The following is a 16,794-nucleotide window of genomic DNA, read 5'->3' as shown; positions in this document are numbered from 1 at the left end:
TGGCATCTTACTCAGCAGCCTACCAACAATAAGTAACCTCAGTTTTTCCGGCATTCCTTTTTTTTTTTTTTTTCCCCTACTTCTCCTTTTCATTCCACTAAAAGCAGATGTGGCTGGCTCCAGCTCTTGTTCCCATACTCTACTATATGTATCACTTAACTACTTTCAGCTTATGGAGATTTCTGACCTGCGTTTAAACTTTTTTTTTTGACAGCATCCAACATTTTTGGAGAATTCCATTTGAGATCTAAGCACTTTCCATAACTTCATACCTTTTTGCAAACTTTATTCATCTGGTTTGGAAACTAAAGTAGAAATTTAATCACTAAGTTCTTTAAGAACTGGAGGAAGTTTTCTATGTAGTAGAATGCAAAAACCCCTGTCCACAAAATGTGTGAACACTGAAAAAGAGAAAGTAATATAATCAAGGTAACACTCAATTACTTGACTGCTTCAAGAGACTAATCCATACAGTTAATCTGCCATTGGATACCTCAATTTTGGAACCATGTGCAAGATAACTGCTAACCAGATGAAGCCATCTCTCCCAGTCTTTGCAGCTAGTCATCTCCAAATATAACATCTGAATTTGTGCATCCTTGTCTGAATCAGTCTATCCCATCTTTTATAGCTTCTGAAGCAAAGTCTAAGTGTACTATACAGTGTCCATAAATAACACCCAGAAGAGAGACATACTGCTGCATTAAAGGTGTTGGACTTTGGCTTGTTGGATTTTATTTCAGCAAGAGATAAAGTTTCATAGGTAGCTCATGTATTCATAGCAGCAGCATCAAGACTGTGAGCAAGCACTTAAAAGTTGTTTTAGAAAGGTATTGTACAAAGTTATACCATTTTTATTTTAGTATGTATGTGAGTAATCTCTGTCAAGATATACCCTGAGGAAGTGTGCTCAGTGTTGATTTACACATGCTATAGTGAGTGTCTAGCTATCTGCCCCACAAGAGAGCTTCTTCCTAAAGACAGACAGCCTTGTTCTCTTTCACTTCTCAGAAGAATGAAAAATAGCTTACTTGTTTACAGCCACAGAAATCAGCAACAAGAAAACAGTTCTCCTTCAGATGTACAAACCAGGCAATCTATATAAAATGCAAGATTCAAGACTCTTGAAAAGCAAGTCACATAGCAGTAACACCAGGTTATTTAAGTAAGATCCTGTTCAATAAAACCAAGCTATTTGTGCTTTTCTGTATATCAAGTGCAAAGAACATTCTCGGTATCTTTGACAAAGATGCTTTTTCCTGGAACTGTTATATTTTATCTGCTAACTATGAATAGCTGAAGTCTTCTGTAAATCAGTCTAAACAATTCATGTTTTCACCTCTGTCTAATCTTCAACCAGCTTCCCAGACTTCACAAAGCTATACTTTCATCCAGTTATATGATGATACCCTGCAAACACAAGTTTTAAATTTCATAAATAAAGTCCAACCAAGCCACAGCTTAGACAGGAAGGCTTCCAGTGAGTATTTTTTTATGTTGTAGCTTAAGTAAGAAAAGTAACTTGAGAATTTATTTTTAAAAATATTCCACTAATTGCAACCAGAACCTTTTTAGTATTACAAAATTGTAGACCTCTTTATCCCCACCTAAGTTTTCAGTAGTAATAGTTTTAATTCCATAAGGGACTTAAGAGCTAGTATCAACGTGCCTTTGTTGGTTTTGCAATTGACAGAAGTCACATGGGATGCCCCTACCACACAATACACTAAAAACTCTTTAGCTGCAGGCAAAAAGATACATTCTACACGCTGCTTCAACTAAGTCTAGTTGAAGCTGGGCTGCTTGGGGGTTTATTTGCAGAGATGGAAAAAATTAAATTTTAATCAAAACCCCTGAAACTCCTATTCTGAGGCAATTCCATTCTTGAACATCAAGACTTGAGAATTTCACTCTTCATATATTATATCACTTACAAGGCTGATTGTCAGATACCAGTGTTAGATCAAACCAATCTTGTTTTCAACTTTGTCAGAGCTCAGTGTTGTCAGATGTGAAAGGTAATGGTGTTGCTACATGTTGACAAATATAATCACAGCTTTTAGGTTCACACCAAAGCTCTGCACAGCCAAGAAGCTTGATCTTCACTAGCACAAACAGACCACCTGTCTCTATCATGCACACAAACACATCAGAAGAGCACAGCAATGGTAGTCTAAGAAAAAGTATATACACCACAGTTAAGGCAGAAAAGGAGAAAATGCACCAGGATCACTCTGTATCAAAGCCCTCTATTTCAGAGAGAATAAAAATCAGATTGAAGACAGCACACTTCTTACACAGACTAATTCATTACTACTACTTTTTTATCAGAACATACCCATACCATTCAGTGCATTCATATGCAATACTAAATCTACCTTTCAGAAAAAGGAAGGCCAAGGATATTCTACTTTGCCATAGACATCACCTTTACTGTTTTTCCAAGCATGACAACTTAAGTAAAAAAAGTCAAAGCACAAAACATTTTGAAGTTTCAGCTACCACCACTTGTGTTCTTTTGTGATAGTAGTTAACACATTTTTTTCTGAAAACCCTCCTCCTGAAACTTAAGTGGAGTTTTGAAAAACACTTCACAGGAGAAAGAGCAAGTTGGGAGTAAGTTCAATTCTGCCTAGAATCCCCAAAGTTACAGCTACATCTGGCAAGTTTCACATCTTCAATTTAATCACTCCAAATTAGAAGTTCTAATTAATGCCAATTTTGTTCACTCAGGCCCTACAGGGAAAAAAATAAGTTCATGAATAGTTTATAACGCTGTCTTTGGAAACAAATGTATTAGAGCAGCTAAAGAGTTTCCCATGCATCTGGCTTACTGGCTTCCAGATGGATGAGGGCTAAAGTTGCTTTGACTTTCTGGGGATCTTCTGAGAGAACAAAGTAACTGCAGAGGCAAGGTATGTACATGCACCAACTGTTTTAGCTGCAAGTCAAACACCTCAATGTTAAACAGCAGTTTTTACAGAAGCATTCTCTTCCAGTAAGGGGATACTCTAAATACTGCTGCTTGCCAGAAATGGATTAAAGAATTGCTGTATCTATGGATGTACCAAAAACAAAGCTGTTTTCAGGTAGGGGAATAGAATGAGCAATTTAACACTGCACATGAAAAGCTTGTATCTTTCACTGACTTATTCACTTCACAATCACTTACAAGACTGATGTACATATTTCTGCTCCTGCAACTGTAAAAGCAGATAAAATATTTAATATGTAATTTACAATGTATTTTATCAGCTTGGCATACAGATGAACAGAATATATCAAAGTAGTTGAGTTATAGACTTGTGGAGGCCCTGCAAAAATATTAATTCAGGTATCTGCTAATTTAAAAAAAATCAATTTGCATTTTAGAAGTGATACAATTCCATCTACCACAAAGTACAAAGAGCTGCAAAAACGTATACCATTCCAACAACAATGTATATAAGTTATTAAATAATGATCTGATTTAAAAGAATATAAATGAAGCCTTTACGTAGGTCTTTTCTACATGCATATTATTCTTCATTAAAGAAAAATATGTAAAAAGGCCATTGGTAATTGCTTTGTTAACCACTGTAGAAATTGCCAATTCTCTGGTCACAGATGCCCCTAGTTTAGCACTTAAGGTCTCTGCAGTGTTACAAGTGATTATTTTTAAATACTGTTAATTCTATTACTCCATTGGTAAAGAATGTGTGACTTGGAATATGGCAGTCTTCATACTGAGAGGGCAGTGATGCACAGTTTTATAATTATCCAGAAGAACAGCACCCTCCACTGCTCTGTACTTGTGGCTCATCATCAATGATCTGTACACCTCGCCTTGCAATTCCTGACTGACTGGAGCCATTGCCTCTTGCTCTTTCATCCACTTGAGCAGTTTCTATCATTCCTGTAAAGAAAGATGTGTATTAGATGACATTCTATTGTATTTTTACATTAAGACTCTGCAATCTTAATCTGTCTGAACTATATGCACAGAGACAAAATTTCAGCAGGGGTTTGCTCTCCTATTTGTTATGCAGAACTAAATACTCAGGTATCACATGGTATAGCTGCAAGAACATATTGAATACTTTTTCTAAAGCACCCAACATACAGGAGCTCATGGCAACTAAGGGAGACTGAAGAGATCCTCAGGCGTCCTGGAGTTAGCAACTTCAAAAGCTAGATTTACACACCCATATCAGTAACACTGTTAAAAAAACCCACACAAACAAGAAACTCCACCCTCCCAAAAAATCCCCAAGCAACTAACTCTTCAGAAGCGCACCAGACCTTTTCCTTAAATTCTTCTATCACATAAATACACCAACTAGCATGATTTGCTTGTGTTGGATTTTCATCCCACATACCATGATCTTTATGAGATTTCTATGTAAAATTTGCATCATTAGAGCTTTGAGTTTATGATTAGTAATTAACATAATTTGAGAAGATTTTTGAAAGAGTATGAAACGGAGGACTTGAAGCAAGCAGTGGTGAGACCAGTAACAGGATGTTTGATTTGGGTTACTACTTATGCATGATAAGTGGAACAGCAGTCAGTGCTCCAACAAATGACCAAGACATTTTTGGAGTAGAGCATGAATTTGCAATATTGTAAGCATCCATACTTCAAACTTCCAGAGCTGTTACAGAACTCCAGGGGCTCGAAGCAGACTGAAATGAAATCAGTTCTAAGTAGTACTTTACACTCAAACTCTTCTTTATGGCCTGAAAAGCATTTCTGAAGCCTGAAGCACTTTATGTATGAGCACTTACCAACAAACTACATAATACTTACTTTTGCAAAGGTCAAGAAACAGTTCTTCAATTCCTTTGTTCTGTTTAGCTGACGTGTGATAATGTTTTGCTCCAACAGATTCAGCATACCTGTAGAAATGCAAATATGGAGACTCATTGTAGTAAAGACTCAATCTTTCTACACCACTTTATATGAAAGAATAAGATGATCACAAGAGGTTTTATACTGACTTCAGAGTTAATCTACACATGCTTATTTAATACAAAAAAGGAATTATGTGTTTAAAACTGCCAGGACTGATGCAACACACTAGATAAAATTAAGAAAATTTCATGTCTAGAAATGGATTTAAACTGTAAATATTGACTTTAATCACAAACAACTCTCAAGCTACAGTTTGGTCAGCCAGGACACCCTGTGACTCGGATACTAAGAGAGCACTCAACAACTGGCAGGCATAAGCCAGCAGTGCCTAGCTCGCTGCTATGTTAACAACATCACGAGTTTATTACTCCAGCATAATTCTGCAATGACTGTTTCTATTAGTAATAGGTGTGACTTACATTTCTGCTTCTTGCACGGAAACATGTCTCTCTTTTTCCAAGTCTATTTTGTTACCTGTTGAAAACAAGTTAATCTTTTAAGTCTTTATACTCTGAAATTATCCAGAAAGAAAGCAGACATGTAATCAGGGTACCCCATTTTCTCAAGCTGTCCCAGTAAAGACCAGCTCTTACACAGGTCTCACTCTGAAGGACAGTATGATTTGAGAATCTCCTTTCACACATACATTTACAGGCAATGAAGCGCCACTTCCATAGAGAGATCAGGATAGCTAAATGCCTCCATATAAAGCACCCAATTCAGCCTTTTGCCCTTTTTTTGTGATTTATTAGCACCTTCCATATGCTGCAGAGGTAATTTTTGTAGAATGTCCCCATTATCTAACCTCATGAAAGTGTTTTAACAATTAGATCAGATTTAAATCTAAACCCAGCACTTCCGTTGCATTCCATTTGCATTGAAATTTCCAAGCTTTAAGACTCACTCCAACAGGCATGCACTTAATTATCAAAACAGACAAGCAACTAGTCTATGCCACTGAGAAAAGCCATGAGTTTGAGTACTTGAAAAAAGGATAATATACATTTTTTTCTTAAACTACAGTGTACAGTGTCAGTACTATGCACTTCTAATAGTGTATAAGTAAACAGCTTATTTTTTTCAATTAAACTCTTATTTTCCTCAATGTGATCTAATGAAACTTTTAGATCCAGTTTAATTTTGAATACTTAACATAAACTTCACCCCTTCACATGTACAAGCTGTCAAAGCAGCATCTGGAAGATCCTATTAACCAAAAGAGATGTTTCCAATTCAGTCATGCTGAAAAAGACTTACCTACTATACATAAACAGATTTCATTTCCCAACATTTTTCTTAATTCCTTAACCCAGTTTTTTACCTGCAAAAAGAATAGAGGTGAGTTTGTTTTCACTTGATATACTATTAAGTTAGGCAGTGTGGAACCATCCCATTTCCTTCATTAACTATCTACTCTAAATTTAAAGAAAAAATGTTTAGAGCAACATAGATAAAAAAGTAATCTTTAGATTTCTACACATAGCCCTTTTCCAGCAGGTTTTATTTCACAGGTGAAATTAAGAGCAAATGACTTGGATAAAATGCTTCAATTACTCCAGAAATATAAATCACCACACTGAATATAGCAAGTTCACTGCATGGGCCACTTTAGGTCAGACATGAGATCTTTTATCAATAGGCAATTACTGACAGCCCACATATAGTACTTAAAGGTAGAGGCACCTGAACTAAGTTTTTCAGGTTAGATTATAACAGATGTTTGTTTCATGAGAGAACATATGGGACAAGCATGTTGAGTCAGCTGATGATAAGGTATCTGTTAACAAATCTATTGTCATGAAAAGTTTGAAAGTTGTACTATCACTGCATTGACTTAGGAACTGCTATTTTAAGGGAATAATTGTGAAGAGAGGCAATCACTTCAAGAATCTAAAAATAAGTTAGGCTACATCATCCAGCAGTGCTTCTGCAGTAACTTCTGTAAATCAGATTTCCCTGATTTCTTCTCACATTTGAATCAGTTATGCTGCTGTAGATCTGTATCCTTACACTATTTCTATCACTGCTAACCCAAGCCTTGCCCATACAACCACACTTTCTCACTTCTCTCTACCCAGAAGTCCAACTGGTTTTGCTGAAAGTCAGAGACAAACTTGCTTAGAAAAATGTCACCAGTTTTAAGCTGAAAAGTCCTAGAGTGGTAGCACAGATTGACATAGGGTAGAAAAAACTCACATGATCAAACTGATCAACCAATACAGCCATAAAATAACTAGCCATCAAATTACACATTTTGATGAGGATTTGACAACAAATAACTTATCACTATCATGTATTGCAATTTCAGAGTTCTCAGATCTGTAAAAGGTTATGTCACTTAGTAACTTTTAGTAATTCGGTTTATACAGTAAAGATCAGTATGGCATACCATGACAACAGTCCAGGCTTATGTTTACAGCCTGTCACATGTAACTTGCACAGCTACATCACAGATTACTCTGAGTTGGAAGGGACCCACAAGGATCATGAAGTGCAAATCTTAAATGAATGGCTCATACAGGGATAAAACCCATAACTTTGGCATTATTTGCACTGTGCTCTAAGAAACTGAGGTAATTCTTTGGTGTTCTTTGAATAACATGATAACAGGAAAATCAGTCTTCAAAAGAATATTAATAGGCCTTATACTTCCATTACACGATCTACATTTGCAAACATTTTATATATATTGCCAAAAACAGAAGACTTCTGTTTACACATATCACAGATTATCTTTCAACCAGTTTACAGTTTAGATGTAAAAGCTGCCCAGTACCTTTTGAAAAGAGTCTTCATCTGTTATATCATATACTAGAATAGCGCCATTAGAGTCCCTGTAGTAGATAGGCCCCAATGCATGAAATCTCTCTTGACCAGCTGTATCCTGCATTTAAAATACACTTGTTAGCATTTAAGACAAAGTAACCAATACCTCAAGGAACTCAAAATACTTTATTAAGAAGTGCCTAACACTGGCAATATAGTAAGTCCAAGTAATTTTGTTTTTCAAAAAAACATTCTAATTAGCTAGAGAGGAAAAAAATAGAAACATACCCATATTGCAAGGTTTACTCTTTTTCCACCAATATTTAGTTTCTTCGTAAGAAAAGATGCCTGGAAAACAAAACAGATTAGAGTTAAATTTTAGATGACAAACACATAATTTGACTTGAAATTAATTAATAAAGCATCAGAATCAATAAAAGACAAATTTCCAGATCAAAAGACTCTGTAAGCAAGAAGGCTAAGTCAATACTAAGCCAGTTAGCCATTTCACTATAGTTTGCCAGCAGTATATTCTAAATAAATTTGAGTAAAATCAATCATTTACTACAACTTTTTGCTGTTGTTTTGAATGATTTGGGAAGGACGTGCTGTATAGAAAGACTGAATTCCCAACACTGATAAGTCTAAGCTAAATTTAAAGCACTTCACAAGACTACATGAAGTTTGGGTAGGAACAAGCCTAACAGCATTTTTATTTTGTAGGAATAGGCAACATAGTTCACTATTAGTAACATACTAGAAACATAAACAATTGTTTTAAATTTTTCACTAAATATCTTGGAACATTAGTATTTCATAAGTTTCCTTGTCTATAGCTTTTCTCTTTTCTGCTGAAGTGAGCCCACAACTCACCCTCATCTGTTTTTTGGTTCTGTATTTTTGTTTGAGCTGCAAAGCCTCAGAATAAGCATAAAAGCTGCTTTAGAATTCCACTATTTTAACTTCTGGATATGTTTTACAGGACCATAGCACATTGCAAGGTTAATCTAATTTCAGTAACTTGAGTAGGTTTAGTTTCCTCCAAACTTTCATGATTCACATTTTCAGACACCACCTCTGTTACTAGGTCTGTAATTTGACAGCTAAAAAGAATATAATTTAACACAAGTTTAATGGACCAGAAGAGGGTCTCAATGATGCATTAGGAATCTGCTCCCCCCACTCTAAAGACTAGCAGTAACATGTTATATCAAACAATTTAGTTATCAAGGGCTAACTTTTTCTTCTGCCTTAAATTATAGTGAGTTTTCATTTCAGTTTTACCTCAGTTTGATTTTGGGTTCAAAAAAGTACTCAGTGGTATTCTATGATACATTCATCACAGTTTATTTTAGGCTGTATTGCAGCAGCTCAAGAGGAGTTCTCTGTATGAGAACTGACCAGCCACAGAACCAAGAGTCATATGTGTGCAAAGTGTCATGGGTCAGATGACCTGCTTGAACCAGCTTGCTGCTTAACTACACAAGCAACCAAAATGCAGAAAGAAGACCACAGCAGTTCAATGCACACTAGCCTAACCTGCTGTCAAAGTGCCTTTCTGGAGTGCTGCCCGTATTACAGTTAAAGCCATCCAACATTCAGTTGCTAGAGCAGCTCCTACTCTTCAGCTACTTCCCTAGCATCTGCATGACCCAAGATGAGATGATTAAAAAAATCCTTTTCGTCTTTAAGTTGTACCTTCCCCCAAACCTTTCCACAGAGTCTGATAAAAACAACACAGAGAGAGAACAGACTAGAAGGAAAACACTTTCCAAGAGCAGATAGCAAAGAACTGATCACTACAACCCTTGTGTTCAACATAACTAAAGCATTAACACTACATTACCCTATCAGTCTATAGTGACAGGACTCACTGTAGTGTCAAAAGCCTGGAAAAACTTCCAGACAGCATATTAAATCGATCTGACCCTCTAACCAACAGTTTAAGATAAGAGAAATCTTCAACATCAGAAAACTTTTCATTCTTTAATTAAAAACTCTAGAGAAAGTAGTTGATGGCTTTCAAACAGCTGTCCCCGAGGATGAACTCATCAGTAGTCTTCATCATTCGTTGTATTACACCACAGTTTAAAAGCTGGAAGCTTGGAGGCAACTTCAGAAGTTTTAATCTAGCAACACTTGGGCCACAGGGAGAGAAGCTATTGTTAGGCACAATGAATCAAGCTTACCTGACAATATTTTATTGATCTGCTGTATTACAGTACTCAATATTCTAGTGCAAATCTCAAAGGAAAAGCTCTTCTGAGCAATGCTTGCTTTTGTCATAACACCAACAATCCAAACCTGCTTAGTTAATGTGAATTCCACTCAAGTGTTTGAGAATCAATTTCTGAGCAGAAAAAGCTTTCACAGAAAGGGGATGCATATTTTAAAACACAGAACGCAGTATCCAGAAAGTCATATCATTGCAGCTTTAGACAATAACCCAGTTATTAGCACAAGTATATCTCTGTCCTATCTGACAGAGCAAAAACTAAAGTACATTTATCTACATATGTGAGTTTTGCTTCAGTATAACCTGTACTTCAGGTACTACAGCTTTTGATAGGAATACTGTCTTTTATCACTCGGATTATAGATTTCCATTTTTATATAATCCAGCACTAAAAGACTCCTACATGGATGCTTTTTAGTATTATAAAAACATCCATAACCACAGGAGACTTAAGCAAGGGTATTTAGCACTGGGCTATCATACTTGCTGTCTATAATAAAACTTGATGAATTTGTAATGATTAAATTTTAGTCTATAAAACATCTTAGGCTCATAGTCAAAAAAGGAGAGACAGTATCCTCTATCAGATACCTAAAAAGATTGGAACTTGGTATTTAAGCAGTCACGATTAGTAATGAGCAGAAAACTTTGTGAACATGCTGGAGGAAACCATCAATACTATACTACAGATTTAATTCTTCATTCTTCTTTAGTTTGCTCACATACTTGAAGAATACAGGCTCTGCTCACAAATTAGTAGGTATGGGTGAGTTTGGTGCACTTACCATAAGTAAAATTAATTTTTACATCCACACTGGAAAACATGACAAAGGCAAATCAACTAATATCTTTTAACCTTTCAACTCACACATACATTAGTAATTCTGAGGTTAATGAAGGAGGGAAAAAAAAACCACAAAAACAAATGAATAGCAAGACTATGCAGTTTCTAGAAATTTGGTAAAACCCAACACATAAGAAAGAGCCTTAACTTCTTTCTTGAGATAGTTTAGAGTAAAAGTCAGTTGCCAAGATTTTAAAGTTTGTCAAGTTTGAAAATCAAAGCCTTTGACTAGCTACAGGGCATTAGATAATTACACACAGAAAAAGCTTCAACATTTTCTCTAATCTCAAAAAAAAATACTGAATTGAGTACTACAAGTCTGCGTTGTGACTTGATTTATAATCAGTAGCTATTCCTCAAATTATTTTAATTACTACAACAGTTCAGTTTTGCTAGGACTTTCAAAAACTCAAAGGACCATGGTTAATTCAAATGTAAGTAATTTTAAATAACTCTTTGAAGCTTCTAATTTTTATATTTTGACTCTACTGTCTTATGACTAGTTTGAAGAATTACTTAGGCACTTAGAAAAGAATAATGCAATTATAAGAGCTAAAACTCCAATCTTTTCATGTGGCTGCAGGAAATATTTTCTTTCTTTTAATTCTTTCTTCTAGGAGTGCAGTTTTGTATGCCCACCAGGCCCTGCTAGGAGCTAATAAATGGGCTTGAGTAGAACACAAGGAAGATACAGCTGGAAGAGAGTCTCCTGAAAGTCACTGAACAAAAACAGGTGTGTGGCTCCTGCCTATGCTCAAAAGAAGCAGGTCAGGCATACAAACACTGCATATAGCATTGAACTTCCACTCACTCCCCAGCTATCTTGATAACCAAGACAGCTTTTCCAGGTTATGCCAAACCCATCAAAGCAATCAGTAACTCTACAATTACATCCACATCAGCAGCTCTCTTAGGTTGGATATTCTGCAATCCTCCACACATTGGAAAGAGCAGTATTCAGAAATTGTATTTATCCTGAGTAATTAAATAACAAAAAGTATTTACCCAATTAAAAAACCCAATAGTTTGAAAGTAGGTTTATTATTAGAGTAATTCCAGCACAGTTCACTTGATATCAATTTATATCTTATAATTATTGTATGAAGATGAAGACACTTACTTCAATATTTCAAACAATGGGAAGCAATTCTAACTGCCCTGCCAGGTCTGCCAACAGGTTATGAATTAATTGTGTGCAAAACACCCTACTTTTCTGCATCAGCTTTTCCACAATGTTCTAACTAGATGGTTTCTTCTGTGAATCAGTAGCTACCTTCATTTCAACATCCAGGTCATCAAGATCTTAAGTACATGGCTTGATACTAACACAACTACAGCAACACATCTCAGCAGCCCCCTAAATCAGAGGAGGTTCCAGGGCACTCCAGTTGCATTGAGAGAGGGGAGTGGGGAGGGAGGAGAAACTGCTCCCTTTTAGTCAGTCTTCTGTTACTAGCACCAAAGAAACCTATTTGGGTATAGAAATAACTTCACAGTAGAAAAACATCATTAGATGAAGTTTCCAGAAGGCTACAGTCTCACCACCCTTTCTGTTGCAAACACACAGGAATAAAGCACTATACAATACTTTCTTTTTTTAAGTTAGAGAGTATTGTGGATGGAGAGCCTCTTGACTCAATATCTAGTGATAGCTTCGTACGATTCATCACTGTTACTCCTTTGCTGGATCAGGAGCAAAGTATTTATCTAATAGCTTCATACGATTCATCACTGTTACTCCTTTGCTGGACCAGGAGCAAAGTATTTATCTAATTTTGGCTTTATTGGAACAAAAGGAATTTGATGCATTGCTTTTAACTGTTGCCATGAAACAAAGCAACCTTATCATATTAAGCCTTTTATCTTAAAAAAACAAAAAAAACCAAAGGATACTTTGCAAATATGTTACTTCATTGCTTAACCAGATTGTCTTCATTTTATTTTTAAATTCTCTTTTAATTTAATAGTGGAAAATTTTTTTTTCTAGAATGGTAAGATGGAGGGAAATAAAAGTAATAAAGATAACACTTAACAAGTGCACATAATGCACAGTAAGATTCAACAGCAATTGACATTGTATTTTATAATCAGCAAGATGCATATATGACTAAGGAGGCTCAGGACAGAAAAACAAACAACTTGATAAACAACGTGCAGTCAGTTAAAAGACACAGGTAGCAACCACAAACCTGGTTACAGTGGAGAAAAAAATCTCAGTAGGAATGACAACACACCCCTCTCCAGATAGTCAAAACCAAAAGCTCTGGAGCCACACCATCTACAGACATTTACTATCAGCATTTTGGAGCAATTTAAAATGAGTTTTATGATATTTGTCACCCAAGTCTGCATTTCAACCCAGTTTTTTTCTCGTAATTTTAGGTTTTCCACTACAGAGTTAAAGAACAAAAAACCCCAAACAACAAACATAAGTTTCATCACATAACAATCTACTTGGACCTACTCTTAAAACATGGGATATGAAAACTCAGCTACCCATGACCAATTTGGTGCACTTTAATTGATTGTCTGCTCAATGCTACACTTCTGACACCTACAAGCTACCAGGTATCTCTGTGGCATACCAAGCATCAATTACCGATGTGGCATGACAGCTACAACTAGCTTCCTATAAATACCTTGCCTAGTAAACTCACCAATAGACTAACCCAAAAGCTGCGTATGAACACAAGATAACAAAGTCTAAAACAGTCTTTTTAGCTCTTCACAGAAAAAAATGGAGTTACATTATCTGTTTATGAAACATTTTCTGCACTGCCTCTAGTGCATCTATAATGCGGCTTTCATTTATGGTAAAGTTTCACTAGTACTTACTTCTGAGAGACACAGTTCAAGAAGTTTCCTCAAAATGCATGGAACTGGTACATAACTACCTTAAAACTCTTTTCTTTTTAACATCATCTGTTATTTCTTCTGTACTTCAAGAAACTCAAAATTACTTCAAAACCCACTACTGGTCCGCCAAGTGGCATGGTTTATTTCTCTACTTAAAAAAAAAAAAAAATTAAGAGTAGCATACATTGAAACCACACTTCCACCTATGCAAGGTGACATCCTGAAAGACTTAACACACCACTCACAACACAAACTTCAAAACATGTTTTCTGAGACCATGCACAGTACAAGCAGTTTATTCTGTAACACAGCATACATGCCATCCATCACTAACTAGTAGGCCGTGAAAAAACCCATTACATTCAAGCAGGCACCCTGTCACATTTCACGTGTGGAACATCACTTTGTAGTTCTATGTAACAGTAGCCAGTACTACTGAGAATCCAGCCAAAATTCAGGGAGCTGTCGTGACAAGCAGTTAAGCTTTAAGAATCTTTCCCATTATTAAATCATAAGCCTTAATCTCATAAACCACTTTGTGAAAGCTGGTCTCCTTAAACAGAAACGTTTAGATAGTGCTAACGTTAGGATTTGAAAACATGAGGAAGACTGTTTAACAGAAACGCAGCACGTATGAAACACTTAGTCATCAGCCCACTAACAACGATTACAGTAACAACATTACTTTTGCATCATACTTTCCACGATTCAAATGAAGACATTCATATATGTAATTGAAAAAAACGGAGCAGTTAGTATGTAGAGGAGAAACGAGGCCTGAACATAGTGAAAGCTTAAGATCTGAGGCGTGAAAAGAAGGAGAAAACTGGCTTCCAGCAAACTGGGCAGGGGACAGGCACCATTAGCGAGCGGCGGCGGTGGCTCGGGCTGCCCCTCAGCTGCAGACAACACACCGCCAGCAGTGCGAGGAGGCGCCACGGGAGCGGAGAACGACAGCGGGACCCCCCACACCACAACCACCGCCACCCCGGCCCGGCCCGCACCTGCAGGGTGGTGATGTGCTTGTCGTTGAACTTGTTTTCGCAGTAGCGCAGCACCAGCGAGGTTTTCCCCACGCAGCCCTCCCCGAGCAGCACCACCTTGAAGGAGAAGCTGCGGCCCCCGGCCGCCGCGCCGGCCCCCGTCGCCATCCGCGCCCCGCCGCTGAGCCGCGCCTCACATCAACGGGCCGCTCCGCGGCGCCGCCGCCGCCCACCGGGACGAGGGCCCGCGGGGGAGAGGGGCTGGCGGGGGCGGGGAGGAGAGTCACCGGGGAGGCCGCGGAGACAGAGGCAGGAGACGGGCACGGCAACCGAACCTGCCCGGGAGCCGCGGCTCTGCTGCCCCTAATGGCGGCTTCTTCCTCCTACGTCACGCAGCGCCGGTCACGCGCAGCCCCCGCCGCCAATGGGAGGGGCGGGTCTGGGGGCGGGGCCGCCGCGCGCCCCGCGCGGTAAGGATTGGTCCCTAGAGCCCGCGTGGAGGCTCGCCCTGCAGCGCGCGCACCCGCCGAGCGTTTCCCCGGGGAGACCGAAACAACCGCATGAGCACCGGCACGGACTTTGTTTGATTCGTTCCTGGGAACTAAGCTACACTAGTCTCTAAATGTTTGCAAAACAAAAATCCGTAATAAAGTACTTTAAATCAGGGATGTTGGAGCAGGTAAGGAAAAAAGCAAAGAAAAACATTCTCGCGTCAAGTTCCTTGTTTGCAGGGGTCCAGTAGAGTTTCATACACAAGAATTGGATAACTGCCTTGTAAAACTGGGTATCATTCCTCAATTAAAAGCAATCCTCACAAACCGATCCAAACGACTGCAGTGCAACCTCTCTAGTGATGATTTAGTGGTAAGAAAAATAATGACTATGAAAAGGCTTCATAGTGCAATTTCTTTTTTCTCTGTCAGATAATATTAATGCTCTGTTGTATGAGAAATGTGAAAAATGCCATTCACTTGGTTTTAAAAAATTTTAAAAGTTTAATAATAATATCAAAATAGTAATACAATTAGAGTAATAAAGTTTAGAGTTAGGACAATTACAAGACAATAAAAAGTAAAGAATTACAAACGTCCGGTGACACTAAGTAATGAAAAGCATGACTTGTGAACAAAGGAATCACCCTTAAAACAATACACTTGTTGCATATTCATATATCCTTCATGGTTATGCATACATTCTATTTAAAACAAGATACTGTCTGTTGTATGCCAACTGTTCCTGTAATCCCCATGGCATCTTCGAGTCCAAGCAAGGCCTGAAGAAATTAGCTTCTTCTGATAAGAAGTCATAAATTCCTCTCCTTTGGAAGATTTAGGTGTTCCTTGAAGTGAGTATCTCATTCCTAAAAAAAACTTCCCCATATACATAGTCTCTATTTTAACATTATGTTGGAACCTAAAACTATATTTAACACACTACTTAAGAGAATTAATACAGCTTAACTTTCTAACATTACATATATTATATTCATTGTAGTATTTTTGAAAAGCCAATCATAAAATATGCATTTTTCACAGAAAGAAAAAGAGAATGCATGCAGGAGAACAAGGACTTGATTTCCTGGTGTAAGAAGCCTCATCACTGAACAGTATTACATTCACACAGAATGGCTTGTTTTTATTTCATCCAGAGGTAAGCAAAGGAAACCTCTGCCATGGTGCAGAGTCAAAAGATGCATTTCTCACTGATGGTAGACTGCTGCAAATAGCTACAGTATTCCATCCTTTCTGTTCTCCTCTCTGTGATTACTGGTTCTGTTGTATGAGAAACCTGTAGTTTCAAAACTTCAGTCACCGGTATTGAATAAAACTAAAAGGCTGATCTGTCTGAGAAGAGAAATTCTGCCAGTGCTACCTTAAGTGCCACATTTCACTGTAATCTCATATACTACTTTGAAAAATCTGTAGGTTTAACTATCAGTGAGTGTTACCAAGTTATTTTAATGGTGTTAATTTAATTTGGGAAGTGTTTCTTTTGTTTCAGAGAATTTGAGAAGAGAATGGCTCTTTTACCTTCAATTTATTTCACTTCCCCTTTTTAAACAACTTCCTAAAACCATTCGTACAGACCTTCTGTGTTATATATGCTGCTGATTACATCTGCACGAGAAATGCCTTTCAAGATGTATTTTATATTTCATGAAGATACTACAATACTCTGTATGTTATTAAACCAAAACAAATTGTACTACTGTATC

At 37.4% G+C, this 16,794-nt stretch overlaps 1 protein-coding gene across 1 annotated transcript; it reads right to left on the bottom strand.

The window, feature by feature from the left end:
- Positions 1-712: 712 nt before the first annotated feature.
- RAB21 (RAB21, member RAS oncogene family) lies at positions 713-14,816 on the bottom strand. The gene is made up of 7 exons (XM_021528974.3): positions 14,601-14,816; positions 7,949-8,008; positions 7,671-7,778; positions 6,152-6,215; positions 5,314-5,368; positions 4,790-4,878; positions 713-3,895 (listed from the first exon to the last, which is right to left on the bottom strand). Exons 1-7 carry the CDS (start codon positions 14,745-14,747, stop codon positions 3,756-3,758), a joined length of 663 nt encoding a protein of 220 aa, XP_021384649.1. The 5' UTR covers positions 14,748-14,816; the 3' UTR covers positions 713-3,755.
- Positions 14,817-16,794: the final 1,978 nt, after the last annotated feature.

The sequence above is a fragment of the Lonchura striata genome, chromosome 5 (assembly GCF_046129695.1).
Source record: "Lonchura striata isolate bLonStr1 chromosome 5, bLonStr1.mat, whole genome shotgun sequence".
NCBI classification, from domain to species: Eukaryota; Metazoa; Chordata; class Aves; order Passeriformes; family Estrildidae; genus Lonchura; species Lonchura striata.
This window is presented reverse-complemented; position numbering and strand designations above follow the sequence as displayed.

Bases quoted from the DNA above. Each gene is read 5' to 3' on its own strand.
- RAB21 (XM_021528974.3), bottom strand. From the start codon at position 14,747: ATGGCGACGGGGGCCGGCGCGGCGGCCGGGGGCCGCAGCTTCTCCTTC. The intron at 4,879-5,313 runs GTAAGTCACACC...GCATTTCTACAG, and splicing joins TCCGTGCAAGAAGCAGAAAT to GTATGCTGAATCTGTTGGAG. The intron at 3,896-4,789 runs GTAAGTATTATG...CTTTCTTTACAG, and splicing joins GTTTCTTGACCTTTGCAAAA to GAATGATAGAAACTGCTCAA.